Source organism: Neophocaena asiaeorientalis, unplaced genomic scaffold, assembly GCF_003031525.2.
Source record: "Neophocaena asiaeorientalis asiaeorientalis breed wild unplaced genomic scaffold, Neophocaena_asiaeorientalis_V1.1 scaffold155, whole genome shotgun sequence".
Taxonomy (NCBI): Eukaryota; Metazoa; Chordata; class Mammalia; order Artiodactyla; family Phocoenidae; genus Neophocaena; species Neophocaena asiaeorientalis.
The window spans coordinates 2,517,200-2,538,641 of record NW_020173040.1 but is presented as its reverse complement, the minus strand read 5'-3'; the positions used below and the strand labels follow the sequence as shown (position 1 = coordinate 2,538,641).

Genomic DNA, 21,442 nt, shown 5'->3' with positions numbered 1-21,442 from the left:
ACGTAGCAAGTTGTATCTGTTACCATTTGCTCATCAACTTCTTTTTACCTAAAGGACTTTAGAAGTATCTTGTGGCCTTGGTTAAATTGTGACAGAAGCCTTGAAGAGGGCTTGAATTCATCAGGCTGCAGAATGACGGACGTGGGGCCAGCCGGGCAGTGTGCTGACCAGCGTCTGGCTGGTGACCGTGGAGAGCAGGGCTCCTTCGGCCGCCTGTCTGTCCTGTGTGAGTGGAGGCAGGTGATTCTCGGGGATGCGGTGCTTCCCGTCAGAGCCCTGATTTCCCGAAGTCCATTCATGTTTCCCAGTATTAGCAGGAGGAGTGGTGCCAGCTCTCACCAGCTGTAAGTGGTCACCTTTTGGCCCGTGTAGTTCAGCTTGGGTGGAACGAATTCGAGAAGTGGCCTGTTGAGGAAGGGGGGACAGGCCTGGGTCCCCCGCTTGCCTCTGTGATGTGGGAGGAGGAGGGGGAGGTCTTCTAGGCTGAGTTAGATCAGCTTTTATATTTTTGGTTCGTCTTCCTTCTCCTCTGCCTCTTCTACTGCCCTGACTCACGGATTTCCGTAGCAACCCGGCATCTCCTCCCCACCCCAGGTGGTACCCTCAGGAGGGCTCAAGCGTCTCCCTGAGACATGATCTAACGAGGCTGTTTAACCATCACTCACTTGTGGGGCTGGTGCCCTCTGCCCCAGGAAGGTAAGCGTGGGAGTATCAATCCTCGTATGGAGTCGGACCCCAGTCCACTTGCCACCTCCACGAGCCCGGCTGAGTCCTATGCTTCTTACCCATGTCGGAATCACAGGCCCCTCTGCAAAGCTGATGGAAGTTGTGGACATTCTCTCTCTCCAGAGGAGAAAAGGAGTCATGTGCTCATGTCCACGCTGCTCTGCATACAGCTTCTGGGGGTTCCTGGGACGTAAGCCTGCCCTTCCATCCTCTAGGATCTCTGGGCCCCAGGCAGGAAGTCCCCAGCTTGGCTACCACTCAGCTCCTACGTGCCTGAACCATTGCCTGTCCTGAGAGAAGGACCACCTTGCAAACTGTAAGGTGACGCGCACTTGTCAGGGAGGATTATTTTCCTTTCTTTGAATCCTCACTTGGCGAGTTAACTTCTCAGTGCTCTTCAGCTGGTGGAAAGTTGACCCAACACGTGTTGGGACAGTTGTTGAGAGCAGTCGGTGTTGACGGGACTTGAGATGTAAGGGTCCAGGCTGCTGAGTGCAGGGGTCACAGAAATGGGCTGGTTCGGCCCCTCCCTCAGCTGGAGGCTGAGGCACAGAGGACGGGGTCAAAGGTTGACCTTCCCCCATGCTCCCGCTGCACTGTTCTCTCCTGGAAGAGGCCTGAGGATCTGGGGGCCCCTGGACACTTGGGGGTCTGGCCTCTGACATCTTCCAAGGATTTGCCCTGATCTGCAGGCAGGGCTGCCTCTGTCACAGCAAACGGTGGAGGGAATCCCTGTCCTAACACAGTGACAGAATGAAATGTCCTTTGATGAAGATAAGGAGAAAAGAAAAGGGGAAGCTGGCCAGAGCTGTCTCCCTTGCCCTGGACACAGCTGTGCATGAACACGAACCCTAAATAGAACGCACTGCTCTTCCCCTCGCACCGGTGGAGATCTGGAGGGTATGGGGACGAGGATCTCGGAGAACAGCCTTTGTTGCCTTAGCTCCCTCTCAGAGTAAAGCCCCTGGAGCCCCTTCTAGGACCTGCCAGCTCCTAAAGGTGCCCTGGGGCTTCCCGAGCCTGGTGGAGCCCGTTAGAGGTCGACGGCTTTAGGGCAGAGCGTAGGCGTGTGGTGGCTTTGGGTGGAATGCAGGGGTCATTCATGCTCTCTCTGGTGGCCTTGGCTCATAGGAGGAAACTTGAAAATAACGTGACAGCAACCCCCTTTTGCGCTTGTTGAACCCAGGACTGATGTGCCAGGCTGCCTTCTGTTCTGGCAGCGTGCCCGTGGCCCCGGGAAGAGGATGCGGCTGGGGCTGCCCAAGGCGCGCCTGCCTAGACGACGCTCGGACAGCTATACGACCGGCAGTGCTGATTGGGATCCTGCTCGTTTACATGACTTCTTTCTAAGAATCTTTTTATATTTTTAAAACATAAAGTTTTTTAAGGGAATAGTTTATTAACATTCTTTTTTTAAAAAAATATTTATTTATTTATTTGGTTGCACCAGGTCTTAGTTGCGGCAAGTGGGCTCCTTAGTTGAGGCTCCAGGACTCCTTAGTTGTGGCATGCAAATGGGATCCAGTTCCCTGGTCAGGGATTGAACCTGGGCCCCCTGCATTGGGAGCGCAGTCTTATCCACTGCACCACCAGGGAAGCCCCTCTAGCATCTTTTAAGTTTACTTCCTCTTATCTACAGAGCGACATTCAACAGATACCGAATTTTAATTTGACTTCTCAAGAAGAAAGCTGGAGGAAACATTGCCTCCAAAAGAAAGCGTTGCTCTTCATCTCACCATGAGAAGATGATAAAGTCTTCGTGACAAGAATGTTTAACGGGAAACATACAGAAAATGGATAAAAGGAAGAGGGTCAGAGTGAAGTCCCACCTTCAAAATATGACTTTGAAGAGGTCAAGACACTTTATACAGGTTTATAGAGGTTTGCCCAGGAGAGAGACTCTGTGTTGAGCTGGGGTTGCAGGTGACAAACTTGCTCTTGTCCAGAATCACTGATCTTCCACAAAAAGTCCACCGAGGTCACCTGGGGGTCATGAAAACCCAGTCGCACTGTCTACTCCAAAGTGTTTCTGAAAGTCTGACTGTGGTTATAACATATTTTATATCTGAAGTGTATTCATTTAACTTCATTCCTTCGTTCAGGGAGCATTTAGTGAACTCCTCTGTATACTGTGCATCTCCTGGCACACAGAAGTATAGTGGTGCGTGAAACACAGTCCACGTTGTCCGCACAGGCCAGTGGGGAGCAGAGGGTAGTCACACCGACCCTGAACACATCCGACCACGGCTGCGGTCCGTGCCGGACAAGTCAGGTCAGGGAAGCCCCTCGCCCCTGGCAGAGACACACCTAACTTTGCAGCGTCAGCTTTCAATTTGCCTTTTCAGGAAGAAGGAGGACAGGACTTTAGTCCAGCAGATCTTTGCCGAGCAGGTCCCTGTTACAGGCAGGTGTTGGCTGAGAGCTGGAGAAACAAGCGTGACTGAGACGCATCCCTCCCTCTGGGGGAAAGTGGGCTTCTGAACAGATGGTGTCCATGTCCTGGGGTGGAGGCAGCGTCACCACGCACACACCTGTGGGGGCACGGGAGCCCGGGGGGCCACCCTGGCCTCCCTGGGTGTCAGGGAAAGATGCCAGGGTGGGGAGGGTTAAAGTGGAACACAAGTAAGCTGGCCCAGTGAAGGGGCACCGTGAGAGTCAGGCCTGCGGGTGGGGGGTGCCAGGGGGATGAGAGGCGGGGCTGGAGGAGGCCCTGGTTGGGGGTCAGACCGCATCATGCATCGGTCATGGGGCAGGGACACCCCAAGAGTCACGTGACTATCCAAATGTCAGGGGATCGTTGCCATGGTGAATCTTGGGGATGGGATCCTGACCCCTTGAGGAGATGGAATGTGTGACACTCGTGTTGGAGAGGATCCCAGCTTTGTTCTGACTTGGGGGACAGGTGGGCTTTAGTGCTGATGAGTTAGGAGAATCAGGAGGGTGAGAGGGACCTGGGTATAGGGGGCAGGACCCACTTTGGGCCAGCTTTAGTTTCAGAGAACGGCGGGGGGGGGTGTCCAGGGCCCTGAGATGTGCAGGGGAGAGCCGTTAGGGTGGGGGCTGCAGGCTTGTGTGGGTGAGGCTGCCAGCCAGAGCTGGGTACACTGGGACGGCCATTCTGTTCTGGTTTTTCAGATACTGGGGGACTTCCCTGGTGGTCCAGTGGCTAAGACTACACGTTCCCAATGCAGGGGGCCCAGGTTCGATCCCTGGCCAGGGAACTAGATCCCACATGCCGCAACTAAGAGTTTGCATGCCGCAACTGAAAAGATCCCACATGTCACAGCAAAGATCCTGCATGAAATTAAAAGAAATAAAATTTTGGGTAAGAGCTGCTGCCTTGAGTCCCACCCCCGCTCCAGTGCTTTTCCTGCAGCCTCAGCCCGTCCTCTGGGGGCCTCTGGATCCTCCGTTTAGCAGGACAGCCTCATGGATTCTCAAACATTTAAAATCTTAACCCTGATCAAGGCTGTGATTTAAACCTGTATCAGTCTCCCAGGGTGGCTGTAACAAATGACCAACAACTGGGTGGCTTAAAACAACAGAGATGCATTATCTCACAGTCTGGAGTCCACAAGTCTGAAGCTAAGGTGTCGGCAGGGCAGTGGTCCCTCTGAGGGCTCTCAGGGAGCGTCCTTCCTTGCCTCTTCCAGCTCCTGGCTCCAGTTGCTCCTCAGCTTGTGGAATCTGTCTTCACAAGGCCTCCTCCTCCTGTGTCTCAACCTCCCTTTGCCTGTCCTTTGTAAGGACACTTGTCATTGGATTTAGGGCACAGCATGACCACATCACCAGAGCTTTAACTTAATTACATGTTCAAAGACCCTTTTCCCAAGGGAGGCCACATTCACTGGTTCTGGGTGAATGTACCTTTTGGGAGGCCACCAGTCAACTCTCTACAAAACCTAAAGAGAGTGATGTGGAATGAGCAGGGCCTTTCTTCTCAGCGATATTTTCCCTTCCTTCACTCCAGTGATCTGAAGGCTTTGCAGAGTGATTGGTTCTCTTCCTAAAAAGACTTCCTAAGAAGCTCAGCTCTTACCACGCACGCTTAGTCGCAATGTGTATTTTAACGTGCCCCAGGCCCACTCATTTGCAGGCTTACCCGGGTTTAGGACTTACCTTCCAAGTATATTCCTATGGCCTTGAAAGACAGACAGTGTGTACCGCTGTCTGCCCCCTGCCTTTTTCACCAAGAGAAGGTCTGAACACCTCCTCAAGGAGTTCTGAGGGATCTGATGAGCAGAGCATGAACGAAGCTACAGTGTAAAGTGACAGCCGGGCAGGCTGCCAGCAAAATATGACGACTTTCCTCTTGCACGAGCCCTCTCAGGGGAGGAAGCGTACTGCCAGTTCTCCTGAGCATCTCAGGTTGCTTCTCCTCATAGAGGTAATCACAGGAAGAACATCACAGTCTGGCCCCCTCCCAGCCTGACTCTCCCCATCACCACCAGCTCACCGCTTGTATTCCTTCCTCTGCAGTTTTTTGGAATAGCTTCGGAAGGATAGGTGTTAACTCTTCTCTAAATGATAGAATTCGCCTGTGAAGCCATCTGGTCCTCGGCTTTTGTTAGTTGGAAGTTTTTAAATCACAGTTTCAATTTCAGTACTTGTGATTGGTCAGTTCCAGCTCACCGTCTGTTTGTGAGCTCTGCAGAAGAATGAATTCCACGAGTGACACGGCCTTAGGGATCCTGAACTGTGTGTTCCTTTGTCATAAAGAGCATCACTGTTCATGATGAGGGTGCCCTTTGGGAAAGCTAAAGTTTCAGGCACTTGGATTTGGGTCATCGGCACCCCTGACCTTCCCGGAGAGGCCAGCTGGCTCTGAGTTCCAACCTGAGGGGCCCCTGAAGCAGAGCTCTGGGTCTGAGCTGGAGGGTAGGACAGGGGCCTTGGTCCTGGATGGGAACCAGTGGTATTTGCACTCATACTCATATTCCTAGAACCTAGCGCCGGACACACAGCGAGACTCAGTGCAGCTTTGGTGAGCGAATAAGGGACCACGGGGGCCGTGCTCTCCAGAGACATCAGGGCAAATCTGGAAAAGGCCAGGATGATGGGATCCAGGAGCCCCCGCCCATTCCTGGAGTTGGGTGAGAAGCAAGGCAGTGGCTGGAGCCTGGAGAGAGGAGACGGGGAGCAGACTCTGACCAAGTGACCACTGGCTGAGTCAGCCTCTGTGACTGGGAGGTCACCTGTGAATCTATCTCCACAGACCTGGCGAGTAATTTGTTATATCCAGTTCCATTGGCCTACCGTGCCTGGCTGTCTCTCAGAGTCTTACAATGACCTGTCTCAGGGGAGAGGGCTGCCCCGGGACCACGCCACAAGGAGAGCCTCCAACTCTGCCGTGGGCCCTGGGCCATCACAGCCAACGCTCAGAACTGTGTGTTAAGTTGGGTTCTTACCCAGAGCCCAGGAGCGACTGGAGACCAGGTGCCCTCACTCTTTTATCCCACTAGGGGATTGTTTTGTGACTTCTGGCAACATGCTTCCCCATGTCACCTGCCTGATTCGGGGGAGTCACCTACTCAGGCTTGGAAGAGGAGGGTTCACCTCCTCTGGGACAGGAAGTAAAGCCTGGTGGGCACCATAGTTGGAAGGCACTGGTGCCGGTAAAATGGGTAGTGAGTCAGCCAGGCAAGGTGGACGGGAGCATCCTGGGAGCTTGGAGCTGTCAGTGGCTTGCCTACCACTGTACTTCACAACAGGTTGCCTAGCAGGTTAGGAAATACAGTCTTAGGTTTTTGATACTGGGTAAAAGCTTTCTGGTTCAGGCAGTAATATATGAGGACGTTGCAAAATGCCATCAGAGGGTGTTATGAGCAAAATATCTCACTGTACAGTTTTATTTTCCATGGAAGTATCTGTCAGTAGCAACTATAAATGATCCAGGACTTGGGCCTGGACTTGTTTTAGTGCCTAATCCAAATTGTTTTTGAGCTCTTTGCGGCATTTCTCGGGAAGCTGATCTACTGGTGTTTTGTAGACAAGTCACATTGGTGGCGGGACAGGCTGTGATATTTCTTTCTAAGCATTTTGTCCTGGTGACCAAAAATGCCTTGAGATCAGTCGTCACTCTTAGATGTGAATGAGGCTGTCTTCTCCTCCCTCAGGACCATGTGGGGAGGTCGAGGCTGAGCGGTCTGAGGGGAGCAGCTTGACCCTCGGACTTTGTGCCTTCATTCCCCTGGGGTCACCGGCCTTGGCCTGGCCTCCAGGTCAGCCAGGGTCCCCCATCATCACCCTCCCGGAGGCTCCATTCTCCTTCTCCCCTTCACCTTCTCTGCCCTGGGCCACCTGTTGCCTTCTTGGAGCCTGCATCACACCCTGTGCTGTGTGGTGGGAGCCCCTGACTGGAGCACAAACTTCTGAGAGCAGGGTCTGGTGCCCCCATCCTGCCCATCTCAGCCCCCTGTGCAGAGCTGAGCCCCAGCGGGAGGTGTACTGAATCAGGGGGCCCATAGCAGCAGGACCAAGAAAATGTTTTGGTTCAGGGCACAGGGATTCAGGTCCCACATCTTTTAAAAGTGAAAAAGCTCAGACTTCCCTGGTGGTGCAGTGGTTAAGAATCTGCCTGCCAACACAGGGGACACAGGTTTGAGCCCTGGTCTGGGAAGACCCCACATGCCGTGGAGCAACTAAGCCCGTGCACCACAACTACTGAGCCTGTGCTCTAGAGCCCGTGAGCCACAACTACTGAGCCCACGTGCCACAACTACTGAAGCCCGCACGCCTAGAGCCCGTGCTCCGCAACAAGAGAAACCACCGCAATGAGAAGCCCATGCACCACAACGAAGAGTAGCCCCCGCTCGCCGCAACTAGAGAAAGCCCGAGTGCAGCAACAAAGACCCAACACAGCCAATAAATAAATAAATAAATTTTAAAATAAATAGGTAAATAAATAAAAGTGAAAAAACTCTTCCACCTTGAAAAACTCTTACACACACACATACACACATGTGAGGATAATACAGCCATGTGCCAAGCAGTGATGTGCATGCTTTATATGCCAGTTTATATGCCAGTGCTCCCTCATGACAAGCCACAATGATGCCCATCATACAGGTGAGGCCAGGGAGGCTAACCGACTGAGTCACACAGCTGGTGAGTGTGGGGCTGGCTTTTGAATCCAGGCAGCCAGCCTCCTGGATTCCTGCTCTTAAATAATATTTATCCTGCCTCTCAAAGCTTTTTTCCTTGGTTGTGAAGGCAGATCATGCCGATTGAAAGAAGTTTATAAAACCCTTAAAATAATTTTAAATTTTAAATGAATAATAGTGTCACCATCAAGGAATTGCTGCTGTTAATAGTTTGCTGTAACCCTTTTTAGGTTTTCTGTACATGCTTTGGTACCATGTTTGCAGAAGCTGCTAAAAATGCCAATATATGGATTATCATAATTAACCGTATCCTCCCTGTAAAACGTTTTACTTCCAACTCCTGATCACCATTTGACCGGTTTCTCCCCTCTCTTCACTCTTTTCATACCCTTGCATGTATTTCCTTTTAATTAGGGACAAGGGTCACCAGAGAATCTGTTGGCAACTTCACAAGGTCTTTTTTTTTTTTTTAGTAGAATCATTTCAAACTCTATGAGAGGGGTCCTATTCCCTCCCCTACAGACCCAGACTAGTTCTTATCTTTCAAATATGATCACTTGAAGTGAAAACATCTACCCTCCAAGACATCTAATAGACACAGATGTTCATGGAAAAGGACAGCTGGAGCACCTACGAGGAGGCCACGTGAAACCAGGAGATCGTTTTTAAAACAAAAAGTAACTGCGTTTCTCCCCTGGTAGGTGAAATGGCTCCAACAACAAGAAGTTAAACGCAGGGTGAAGAGACAGGTGCGAAGTGACCCTCAGGCCCTTTATTTCAACGACCCCATTTGGTCCAACATGTGGTACATGGTGAGTAGGGCGTGGGCCTCTCTGTCTCTGGAGCGTTTGCAGTGCTGTGTTTCTGAGATGGGTCAATTTCCCCCAACAAAGCTATCATGACAGCTCCAAACAGACACACTTCATCTGAGTGTAAAACTCCTGTTTTAATGCTGTGAGGTGAAAGCTTTCTTGTGAAGTTTTTTTTAATTATGTGAAAGTCCAAGGGGAGGGGCTCTTTGAGCAGGGGAGCGATTGGCTGCACGGTGTATGAGTCACTACATGGTGAGTAGTGAACAGAGCCCCTGAAGGGCGGTGGGTGTCCTGGGAAAGTGATGGACAGATTGCCGGGGCAGAAAAAGCAGTAGACCCTCCACGTGGACCGTTCCCAGAAATGGGTGGTAGAAAGAGGGTTCTGGTCTATCAGGCACGGGAAGGCATTTTCTCCGTATTCCCTTATGAGCATAGGAGCACCTCTGCTGGGTTTGCAGGTCTGTGTCAGGTGTGTCTGTGTCGGGGGGCTTTGTGTCTTCTGTGCCTGCAGCATTGTGGCGACAAGAACAGTCGCTGCCGATCAGAAATGAATGTCCAGGCGGCGTGGAAGCGGGGCTACACGGGAAAAAACGTGGTGGTCACCATCCTGGATGATGGCATAGAGCGGAATCACCCCGACCTGGCCCCAAACTATGTAAGTCAAGCCTTAAAACTGGCAACTGGCATGCAGAGACATTCAACTGCGTGGGTCATTAAACAAGGACACATTTATAAAACGATAAGGTGCCTACCCCTCCCTATATCAGACAGTACAGAAAACTGAGCTGGGTGGGCTGGTGAACCCAGCTCCCCTGCTACCCGGAGCCAGGGGTTCGCAGAGGGATTCGTTCACATGTTAGAGGATTCACATGTACTTCTGGGAACGGGTCCTAAGAAACTCAGAGACGTGTGCATGGAGGTCGCCATCAGATCAACATCAGCGACGTGAGAAATGGCAGGGTTAAGACGTGGGCTTAGGACCCAAACTGCTGGGGCTCCTGTCCTGGCTCTGCGGCTTATTAACTCTGAGACCCCGGGCAATTTACTTGACTTCTCTGTGCCTCGGTGTCACGTTCTGTAAAGTGGGGTTAGTAACAGGACTACTACCTCCTTGGGTAATTGTGAGGGTTAAATGGCTTCATAAATGTAAAGAAGAGAGCCCAGCACATAGTAAATGTGAGAAAGCTATTTAGTATTCTGAGGTACCTGGGGTTGTCTTAATTTCTGCTGTACAGCAAATATGCATATATATATTTTTTTCATGTTCTTTTCCATTATGGTTTATCACAGGATATTGAATATAGTCCCCTGTGCTATACAGTAGGACCTTGTTGCTTATCCATCCTATATATAATAGTTTGCAAAAGATGACAGTTTTTTTTTTTTTTTTTAGTTTCTGGTTTTCAGCTTTATTGAAGTGTAATTGACAAATACAGATTGTATATATTTAAAGTATACAACGTGATGTTTTGATATGTATATATATACAATGGGAGATGATTACCACAATCAAGTTAATTAACACATCCATCACGAGATGACAGTTTTGAAGTCAACAATCTGGAGAGCTTTTATAATGTGTTTTAAAAGGATGTTGGGATATTACACGAATACTATGATTATAAGTATATACACAAAAACATACATATTAAAAATATAAGATGAAGGAAATTCTGACACTTGCTACCGCGTGGATGAACCTTTATCTGATGCATGCTACCACATGGATCAGCCACATCGATGAAGACATTATCTAGGTCACAAAAGGACAAACACTGTATGCTTTCACTTACGTAAGGTCCCTAGAGGAGTCGAATTCGTAGAGACAGAAAGTAGATGCTGGGTGCCAGGGGCTGGGGAGGGGGATGGAGAGTTAGTGTTTCATGGGGACAGAGTTGCAGTTTTGCAAGATGAAAAGCGTTCTGTGGATGGATGGTGGTGATGGCTGCCCAGCAGTGTGAATATACTTAAAGCCATTGAACTGTGCACTTAAAAATGGTTAGGGTGGTAAATTTTGTTATGTGTATTTCCCACCATAATATATATACATACATACATATATATATATAATTATATATATATATATATAAAGTTATAGTAAGGGAGTACCAAGCGTGCATTTTTCTCTGTTTCCAGTTGAGGCATAAAAACAATTTAAAGCAGGGCTGTGATATGCCAGGCCATTTCTCTTCGGTCACGAGGCTTTCATTTCTTAGGATTCCTATGCGAGCTATGACGTCAACGGAAACGATTACGACCCGTCTCCGCGATATGATGCCAGCAATGAGAACAAGTATGTCACTTGGTCACTTGGCCGGCCCCTCCTTGCTTCCCTTTCCGTCTCCCTGCAGTCACTGTTGAGCTGGCCCACGGTCGGGATCCTGGAACTGTGACAGGTCAGAGGCACCTCTCCGGCTGCCTGGCTGGGTCTGGGGCTGAGCCAGGAGCCAGCCCCGCGCAGCCCTTCAGGCACAAGGCAGCCTTGGTGGATTCAGTCCCTTCCTAAGGGGTGTCACCCCTGCTGGTCAGCTAGCAATGGATGTTGGACCAGCATTGTTCCTGTTCGAAACACTGTTGGATTTGAAAAGAGTAACCCTTAAATCTTGCAGTCTCCACAGCCGGCCGTGTTCAGACCACAGTGCATGGGTCAGTATCCGAGCCTTTTTGAGTCTGTCTGTGACCTCACGAGGGAGGTGGCAGAAGAGTGAATGATGCTGGGTAAATCGGGGCCCAGATCCTGGGCCTGGCTGTGTGCCTCTGTGCAGGCTGGGTGATGTCTCGTGGCCTGAGGCTCCCCATGCCCCAGGGCTGTGGGTGGGAGTCGGGTGATGGGTGAGGGACACACATGGAGGGTGTTCAGTCAGTGACACTTGTGATCGTCACTTTGCAAATGAAGATGGGAGGTCTGGAGAGATCAGGTGACTCGGCTCCATCGGTGGCAGCCCTGGGGGTGATGTCCACTTTCCCCAGCCCAGCCCTAGAGCTCGTTTGCTGTGTCCTGCCTGTCGTTTCTCCGTCAGCATGCCCCATGCCCCAAGCTCTTCCCATTCTTCCAAAAATATTTAGAGAAGAACAGAAGCCATTTCTTTCTTCTCCACTGTTTTTTTGGTTTTGTTTTGTTTTTAATTGTATTTTATTTGTTTTAGTTGTGCCGGGTCTTAGCTGCAGCTCACCAGTTCCTTTAGTTGTGGCATGTGTGCTCCTTAGTTGTGGCTGGCGGGCTCCTCAGTTGTGGCATGTGAACTCTTAGTTGTGGCATGCATGTGGGGTCTTAGTTCCCTGATCAGGGATCGAACCCATGTCCCCTGCATTGGAAGGTGGATTCTTAACCACTGCGCCGCCAGGGAAGTCCATTTCTTCTCCACTGTTGACACGACGCTTGCCAAGGTGTGTCTTCGTCCATAATATTTTAGGTTGTGGTTGATTTGATTCTGGGGTTCACATCCTGGTGCCCACAGGGTGCTGTGCAGGGAGTCTCAGCCGGCAGACGCGGTCAGCATGACGGACCACGGCGCTCCAGGGAGCCTGCAAAGGCCCCAACCTCATGTCCCCAGGTGCCCTTCCCACTCAGCCACCAGCACGCCAGTGGTGCAGGGCGCCTGGTCTCCCAGCCCCAAGTGCAGGGAGCCAGGAGGGATAATCCAGACACTGCACAGTGATCCATGAAGGGCAGGATTGAATGCTGAGTGGGGCGGTGGGCTGTGTGACTTGGGAGCAGCCCTGGCTGTGGGTGCACGAGGTCCAGAGGACAGAGGGCTGCCTCCCCAGGGCTAATGCATGAGCCCTGGACTAGTTTCAAAGGTGGTTTTAAAGTTGACTCAGTGATTCTGATCCCCTGTGGACTCTTCTCAAAGATGTGCTCCTTAAACTTGCCGGTATTTTTTGGCTTCTGCTGGAGGAACTGACCCGATGCAGCATGTTGCAGAACGGGGTCATTACCCGAGGGGAGCGATCTGTTTTTCAGGTGGCCTCTTCCCAGTCTGTCCACCGCCGCTGAGTGTTCCATTTCGAGCTTTCTTCCTCGGCTCCTGCTGCAATGGCCGTGGAAAGGGTTGGGGGGCTGCCCGAGGTGAGCATGGGCTGGGAGGAGGGGGACACAAGAGGACACAGGATCTAGGTTCTCGTTTGTTCTTACTTCAGCTCGGCAGCCAGGCAGGCGTCTACGCTGTGTTGTTAGTCGCGGGGACGCAGAGCTTGGGAGGAGGGATGCTTGGGCCCCTGGCGCCGGAGCAGGAGACTCAGCCTGATGCGGGAGCATCGTGTCTGCAGGGCGGCGGGAAGGCCTTGCCAGCCTACGGGGTGCGGGGCAGGGGTGGGGAACAGGACGGTCCAGGCCAGTGCAAAAGCCCACTTGATGCCCCTCCCGGAGCAGCCATCAGAGGGCGGGGGGCAATGGGAAGGGATGTGGGGAGAAGGCTTCAGCATCCTCCCTGGGCTTAGGGATAATGACTCTTCTTGCAGGAGAGCTGAGCAGGGCACTGAACCCACTGCAAGGTGCTGGCGGAGTCCTAACTTCGTTTTTTCCTTTGCCTCAGACACGGTACTCGCTGTGCGGGAGAGGTCGCCGCTTCAGCCAACAACTCTTACTGCATCGTGGGCATCGCGTACAATGCAAAAATCGGAGGTAAGGCCCAGGAGTGTGCTGCCCGGGGGCTCGGGCCTGGGGCAGGGGTACTGGACGTGTCCCTCCGAGTCTCAGCAGTGGCACTTCCGTTGGCCTCGGTGGCCGAGTCGGACCCTGGGCCTGACCTCACGCCGCCAGAGGCCTGGAGGCAGAGGGTGTTGCTCACTGGTTTGCCTGAAAAGCCTCCGCGGGTCCTGTGGGTCCGGCTGCTGACTCACCGCTGTCAAGCAGACCAGTCCTAATAGGCCGCGTGGGTCCCCTCCTGCTGCCCATCCTGCCCTCCCTCTGACTCTCCCAGCAGGGTTTACGGTTTTCACCTGGGACGAAGGCCTTTCCTTGGCCCCAACTCCCGCTCGAGCATCCTGGCCCACTGCTCCTGCCCTGTCCCTCGGCTTTAGCCAGAGGACATTTGTCATAGTGTCCCCCAGAGATGCCCGGTCTCCCCTGTTTATGACGAGCTGGTAACATTTGCCTCACCCCAAAAACCTCTCCCCGCTGCTCTGTTCTGCTCAGTCCACCCATGACTTACGGCCTCTCACGCCCTCTCTGCTCCACGGAGTGCTCCCCAAATCCAGGTGTCCCCCCTCGTCTTGTTTACTGAGGGAGGTCAGCCTTCCAGGTCCCTTTAAGGAGCATGCCTGACCCTGGGTGTCTCTGGCTCTGTTGTTTGGTTTCTCCATTTGTGAGTCAAGCTTCTTTTGTTAGGATGGGGCTTTAGAGCAAAGAGTCACACGTCTTCAATGCCCCCCGCCCCTGCCCCTGCCCCTGCCCCCTGAGCCTGGCAGATTGACAACTCAGACTGGCAGACAGTAAGTCAGTAAGTTCTCTGCAGTGCCTGGTAGGTGCGCATCACTGAGCTGGCACTGAGCAGGTGTGACCGGAGCAATGAATTGTCCTCGACCGTCCACTTGGCCTTGAGGCACTGGCTCTCGGTTTGGAGGTGCTCACACGCATGCTGATGGCCATGCTGGGATGCCTTCCTGGGGTGTGGCCTTCTCTGCTGCTTTGCCTTTGTGGAGGTGGTTTAGCTCCCTCAGCTCTACTACGAGCAGCACAAGGTGGAGAACTCTGGGTCACGAGTCTTTGGGGAATTTCTTGAGTTTTGAAAATAGGGTCCCCAGCTTTCACTTATTTAGGACCCTCTGCCTGCTGTTTCCCTTGGAAACCTTTGAAGTGGCTGGGATTTAACCAGCCATCATTAACCACCAAGGGCGTGTCCTGCAGAACAGATCAGGAGACTGTCACCTGGCCTCACTCCTTCGTGGATAGTTCTTTTACGTTGAGATGTGTAAGTTCTCCTTGGAGCTCTTGATGAGTGAAGAGCCACGAGAAGTCTCCCTGGCTGACCTGGGTACCAGTTCCATTCCCACCACCCACTGGCTCTGTGTCCTTGGACAACGGGTATAAACTGTCTAACACGGGGTTGGGTTTGCAATGGAGACATAGTGTGGGCTTGAGGTTGGCATTGACCCAGGGAACCTGTAACAACCACGTCTCCAAGGCTGCTGCATACAGCTGTAGCCTCTCAATACAGGCAGCCGCACCTCTTCCTGCCCCTCCCTCCAAGCCCACCCCTGGACAGGGCAGCCTTCAGGCACCTCTAACACAGCTTCTCTCTCTACATGTTGACACAGCAGGGAATTTCTCTGAGATGCCCCTGGTGTGACCATGATCTCTACTTTTTTATACCTTTTTTATTTTTAAAGTTGTTGTTCAAGAGATTAAAATGGATATCCTAATTTATTCCAATCTGTGTGGAATTAATATTATACCACTTCATGTATAGTATATAAACCTAAAACATTATTTGAGTTCACACTCACTGTAGTTCTTTATGCCGTTGTTTTTGTGTTTTACTTCATATATTATAAACCCAATGTTTATTCTTATTTAAACAGTTGGCTTTAAAATACTTAAGGAAAGAAATATACTTACCTACATGTTTATCAGTCCCAGTGCTCTTCCTTATTTTCTGGCTTCATATTTCTTCTGACTGGCTTCAATTTTTCTTCAGCCTAAGAATTTCTTTTAGTATTTTAGTATTTCTTTACATGTAGGTATGCTGGCGAGAAGTCATCTCAGCTTTTAGGTGAAATTTATCTAAATTTCATCTTCATTTTTGAAAACAATTTTACTGAACATAGAATTCTAGGCTGACATGTTTTTCTTTCAGCCCTTTAAAGATGCTATTCCATTGTCTCTGGCATCCACTGTTTCTGATGATGAGTCAGTTGTCATACTTATCTTATTGTTGTTCCCCTTTATGTAACGTGATTTGTTCCTCTGGCAACTTTCGTTTTTTTTTTTTTTTTTCTATCTGTGCTTTGTCTGCGACTATAACGTCCCTTGGTGTAATTTCTTTCATATTGATCCAGCTTGGGGTTAGCTGTGCTTCCTCCTGGGTTATTATTCTTATTACTTCTTTTCTAAATCAAATTTGGAAAAATTTCTGTCAGTACTTCTTGCAATCCTGTTTCCTCTCTTTTCTCTTTGGGCACCAATTATACTTGTTAGATTGCTTGATATACCTCACAGGTTGAGGCTGTGTTCATTTTTTAAAATCTTTTTTTATCTGTGTGCTTCAAATTTGATAATTTCTTTTGCACTGTCTTCTTCAGGTTCACTAATCCTTTCTTTTGTTGTGTCCAATCTGTTGTTGATTCCACCAAATGAATTTTTTTTTCTTTTCTACTCAGATATTGTGCTTTTCTGTTCTGTGATGTCCATTTGGCTTTTTTTTTTTAATATTTCCAAATCTTTTCTTACATTTCACTTCTCTTCACCCATTATACCTATATATTACTTTGGACTCTTTAACATACTTATGAGTTACTTTACAGTCTTTTATACTAATTCCAATACCTAAGTCATTTGTGGGTATGTTTCTTTTTTTTCTTTTTCCTGTGGAATGCCTTCTTCACTTTTTTCTTTTTTAATGTCTGTGTTGGAATATAATTGCTTTACAGTGTTGTGTTAGTTTCTGCTGTATAACACAGTGAATCAGCTACATGCATATGTATATTCCCATATCCCCTCCCTCTTGTGTCTCCCTCCCACCCTCCTTATCCCACCCCTCTAGGTGGTCACAAAGCACCAAGCTGATCTCCCTGTGCAGGGCAGCTGCTTCCCACTAGCTATCTGTTGTATATTTGGTAGTGTATATATGTCAGTGCTACTCTCTCACTTCATCCCAACTTACCCTTCCCCATCCCCACATCCTAAAGTCGATTTTTATGTCTGTGTCTTTATTCCTCTCCTGCCCCTAGGTTCATCAGAACCATTTTTTTTAAGATTCCATATATATCTGTTAGCATATGGTATTTGTTTTTCTCTTTCTGACTTACTTCATTCTGTATGACAGACTCTAGGTCCATCCACCTCCCTACATGTAACTCAATTTCGTTTCTTTTCATGACTGAGTAATATTCCATTGTATACATGTGCCACATCTTTATCCATTCATCTGTCGATGGACACTTAGGTTGCTTCCATGTCCTGACTGTTGTAAATAGTGCTGCAGTGACCATTGTGGTACATGACTCTTTCTGAATTATGGTTTTCTCAAGGTATATGCCCAGTGGTGGGATTGCTGTATTGTATGGTAGTTCTATTTTTAGTTTTTAAGGAACCTCCATACTGTTCTCCATAGTGGCTTTATCAATTTACATTCCCACCAACAGTGCAAGAGGTTCCCTTTTCTCTGCACTCTCACCAACATTTATTGTTTGTAGATTTTTTGATGATGGCCATTCTGACCGGTGTGAGGTGATACCTCATTGTAGTTTTGATTTGCATTTCTCTAATGATTAGTGATGTTGAGCATCTTTTCATGTGTTTGTTGGCAGTCTGTATATCTTCTTTGGAGAAATGTCTGTTTAGGCCTTCTGCCCATTTTTGGATTGGGTTGTTTGTATTTTTGATATTGAGCTGCATGAGCTGCTTGTATATTTTGGAGATTAATCTTTTGTCAGTTGCTTCATTTGCAAATATTTTCTCCCATTCTGAGGGTTGTCTTTTCGTCTTCTTTATGTTTTCCTTTGCTGTGCAAAAGCTTCTAAGTTTCACTAGGTCCCATTTGTTTATTTTTGTTTTTATTTCATTTCTGTAGGAGGTGGGTCAAAAAGGATCTTGCTGTGATTTATGTCATAGAGTGTTCTGCCTATGTTTTGCTCTAAGAGTTTTATACTGTCTGGCCTTACATTTAGGTCTTTAATCCATTTTGAATTTATTTTTGTGTATGGTGTTAGGAAGTGTTCTAATTTCATTCTTTTACATGTAGCTGTCCAGTTTTCCCAGCACCACTTATTGAAGAGGCTGTCTTTTCTCCTTTGTATACTCTTGCCCCCTTTATCAAAGATAAGGTGACCACATGTGCATGGGATTATCCCTGGGCTTTCTATCCTGTTCCATTGATCTATATTTCTTCTTTTGCGCCAGTACCATACTGTCTTGATTATTGTAGCTTTGTAGTATAGTCTGAAGTCTGGGAGCCTGATTTCTCCAGCTCCGTTTTTCTTTCTCAAGATTGTTTTGGCTATTCGGGGTCTTTTGTGTTTCCATACAAGTCGTGAAATTTTCTGTTCTAGTTCTGTGAAAAATGCTATTGTTAGTTTGATAGGGATTGCACTGAATCTGTAGATTGCTGTGGGTAGTATAGTCATTTTCACAATATTGATTCTTCCAATCCAAGAACATGATATATCTCTCCATCTGTCTCTGTCATCTTTAATTTCTTTCATCCGTGTCTTATAGTTTTCTGCATACAGATCTTTTGTCTCCTTAGGTAGGTTTATTCCTAGGTATTTTATTCTTTTTGTTGCAATGGTAAATGGGAGTGTTTCCTTATTTCTCTTTCAGATTTTTCATCATTAGTGTATAGGAATGCCAGAGATTTCTGTGCATTAATTTTGTATCCTGCTACTTTACCAAATTCATTGATTAGCTCTAGTAGTTTTCTGGTAGCATCTTTAGGATTCTCTATGTATACTATCATGTCATCTGCAACAGGGACAGTTTTACTTCTTCTTTTCTGATTTGGATTCCTTTTATTTCTATTTATTCTCTGATTACTGTGGCTAAAACTTCCAAAACTATGTTGAATAACAGTGGTGAGAGTGGACAACCTTGTCTTATTCCTGATCTTAGTGGAAATGGTTTCAGTTTTTCACCATTGAGAATGATGTTGGCTGTGGGTTTGTAATATATGGCCTTTATTATGTTGAGGTAGGTTCCCTCTCTGCCTACTTTCTGGAGAGTTTTTATCATAAATGGGTGTTGAATTTTATCAAAAGCTTTTTCTGCATCTATTGAGATGATCATAGAAATGATCATCATTTCTCCTTCAGTTTGTTTATATGATATATCACATTGATTGATTTGCGTATATTGAATAATCCTTTCATTCCTGAGATAAACCCCACTTGATCATGGTGTATGATCCTTTTAATGTGCTGTTGGATTCTGTTTGCTAGTGTTTTGTTGAGGATTTTTGCATCTATGTTCATCAGTGATACTGGCCTGTAGTTTCCTTTCTATGTGACATCCTTGTCTGGTTTTGGTATCAGGGTGAGGGTGGCCTCATAGAATGAGTTTGGGAGTGTTCCTTCCTCTGCTATATTTTGGAAGAGTTTGAGAAGGATAGGTGTTTGCTCTTCTCTAAATGTTTGATAGAATTTGCCTGTGAAGCTTTGGTTTGTTGGAAGATTTTTAATCACAATTTCAATTTCAGTGCTTGTGATTGGTCTGTTTATATTTTCTATTTCTTCCTGGTTCACTCTGGAAGGCTGTGCTTTTTTAAGAATTTGTCCGTTTCTTCCAGGTTGTCCATTTTATTGGCATATAGTTGCTTCTAGTAATCCCTCATGATCCTTCGTACTTCTGCAGTGTCAGTTGTTACTTCTCCTTTTTCATTTCTAATTCTGCTGATTTGAGTCTTCTCCCTTTTTTTCTTGATGAGTCTGGCTAATGGTTTATCAATTTTGTTTATCTTCTCAAAGAACCAGCTTTTAGTTTTATTGATGTTTGCTATTGTTTCCTCCATTTCTTTTTCATTTATTTCTGATCTAATCTTTATGATTTCTTTCCTTCTGCTAACTTTGGGGGTTTTTTTGTTCCTCTTTCTCTAATTGCTTTAGGTGTAAGGTTAGGTTGTTTATTTGAGATGTTTCTTGTTTCTTGAGGTAGGATTGTATTGCTACAAACTTCCATCTTAGAACTGTTTTGCTGCATCCCATAAGTTTTGGGTCGTTGTGTTTTTATTGTCATTTGTTTCTAGGTATCTTTTGATTTCCTCTTCGATTTCTTCAGTGATCTCTTAGTTATTTAGTAGTGTATTGTTTAGCTTCCATGTGTTTGTATTTTTTACAGATTTTTTCCTGTAATTGGTATCTAGTCTCATAGCACTGTGGTTGGAAAAGATACTTGATACGATTTCAGTTTTCTTAAATTTACCAAGGCTTGATTTGTGACCCAAAATATGATCTATCCTGGAGAATGTTCCATGAGCACTTGAGAAGAAAATGCATTCTGTTGTTTTTGGATGGAAAGTCCTATAAATATCATTTAAGTCCATCTTGTTTAATGTATCATTTAAGCTTGTGTTTCTTATTTATTTTAATTTTGGTTCATCTGTCCATGGGTGAAAGCGGGGTGTTAAAGTCCCCTACTATGATTGTGTTACTGTCGATTTCCCCTTTTATGGCTGTTAGCATTTGCCTTATGTATTGAGGTGCTCCTATGTTGGCTGGATAAATATTTACAATTGTTACATCTTCTTCTTGGATTGATCATTTTGTAGTGTCCTTCTGTGTCTCTTTTAATAGTCTTTATTTTAAAGTCTATCTTGTCTAGTATGAGAATTGCTACTCCAGCTTTCTTTTGATTTCCATTTGCATGGAATATCTTTTTTCATCCCCTCACTTTCAGTCTGTATGTGTCCCTAGGTCTGAAGTGGGTCTGTTCTAGACAACATATATATGGGTCTTGTTTTTGTATTTATTCAGCCAGTGTATGTCTTTTGGTTGGAGCATTTAATAATTACCTTACGTTTAAGGTAATTATTGATATGTGTGTTCCTATTACCATTTTCTTAATTGTTTTGGGTTTGTTTTTGTAGGTATTTTCCTTCTCTTGTGTTTCCTGCCTAGAGAAGTTCCTTTAGCATTTGTTGTAAAGCTGGTTTGGTGGTGCTGAATTCTCTTAACTTTTGCATATCTGTAAAGGTTTCAATTTCTCCATCGAATGTGAATCAGATCCTAGCTGGGTAGAGTAATCTTGGTTGTTGGTTTTTCCCTTTCATCACTTTAAACGTGTCCTGCCACTCCCTTGTGGCTTGCAGAGTTTCTGCTGAAAGATCAGCTGTTAACCTTATGGAGATTCCCTTGTATGTTATTTGTTGTTTTTCCCTTGCTGCTTTTAATATTTTTTCTTTGAATTTAATTTTTGATAGTTTGATTAATATGTATCTTGGCGTGTTTGTCTTTGGGTTTACCCTGTATGGTACTCTCTGTGCTTTCTGGACTTGACTATTTCCCATGTTAGGGAAGTTTTCAGCTATAATCTCTTCAAATATTTTCTCAGCCCCTTTCTTTTTCTCTTCCTCTTCTGGAACCCCTATAATTCGAATATTGGTGCATTTACTGTTGTCCCAGAGGTCTCTGAGACTGTCCTCAAGTCTTTTCATCCTTTTTTCTTTATTCTGCTCCCTAGCAGTTATTTTCAGCATTTTATCTTCCAGCTCACTTATCCGTTCTTTTGCCTCAGTTATTCTGTTACTGTTTCCTTCTAGAGTATTTTTAATTTCAGTAATTGTGTTGTTCATCATTGTTTGTTTGCTCTTTAGTTCTTCCTGATCCTTGTTAAGTGTTTCTTGTATTTTCTCCATTCTGTTTCCGAGATTTTGGATCATCTTTACTATTAATCTTTTTTGATGGATGGTGCTGTATTCCTGTCTTACTGGTTGTTTGGCCTGAGACGTCCAGCACTGGAGTTTGCAGGCAGTTAGATAGAGCTGGGTCTTGGTACTGAGATGAGGACCTTCGGGAGGCTGCACTACAATTGATATTCCCTGGGGTCTGAGGTTCTCTGTTAGTCCAGTGGTTTGGACTCAGAGCTCCCACCACAGGAGTTCGGGCCCAACTTCCGGCCTGGGAACCAAGATCTGGCAAGCTTCATGGCAC

At 47.2% G+C, this 21,442-nt stretch overlaps 1 protein-coding gene across 1 annotated transcript in view; it reads left to right on the top strand.

The window, feature by feature from the left end:
* PCSK6 (proprotein convertase subtilisin/kexin type 6) overlaps positions 1-21,442 on the top strand; it is a 144,519-nt gene that overhangs the window by 7,312 nt on the left and 115,765 nt on the right. Inside the window, exons 3-6 of the mRNA XM_024742731.1 lie at positions 8,531-8,641; positions 9,153-9,296; positions 10,858-10,934; positions 13,177-13,265. Of these exons, the coding sequence (XP_024598499.1) occupies positions 8,531-8,641; positions 9,153-9,296; positions 10,858-10,934; positions 13,177-13,265 (421 nt within the window). The remainder of the gene's footprint in view (positions 1-8,530; positions 8,642-9,152; positions 9,297-10,857; positions 10,935-13,176; positions 13,266-21,442) is intronic.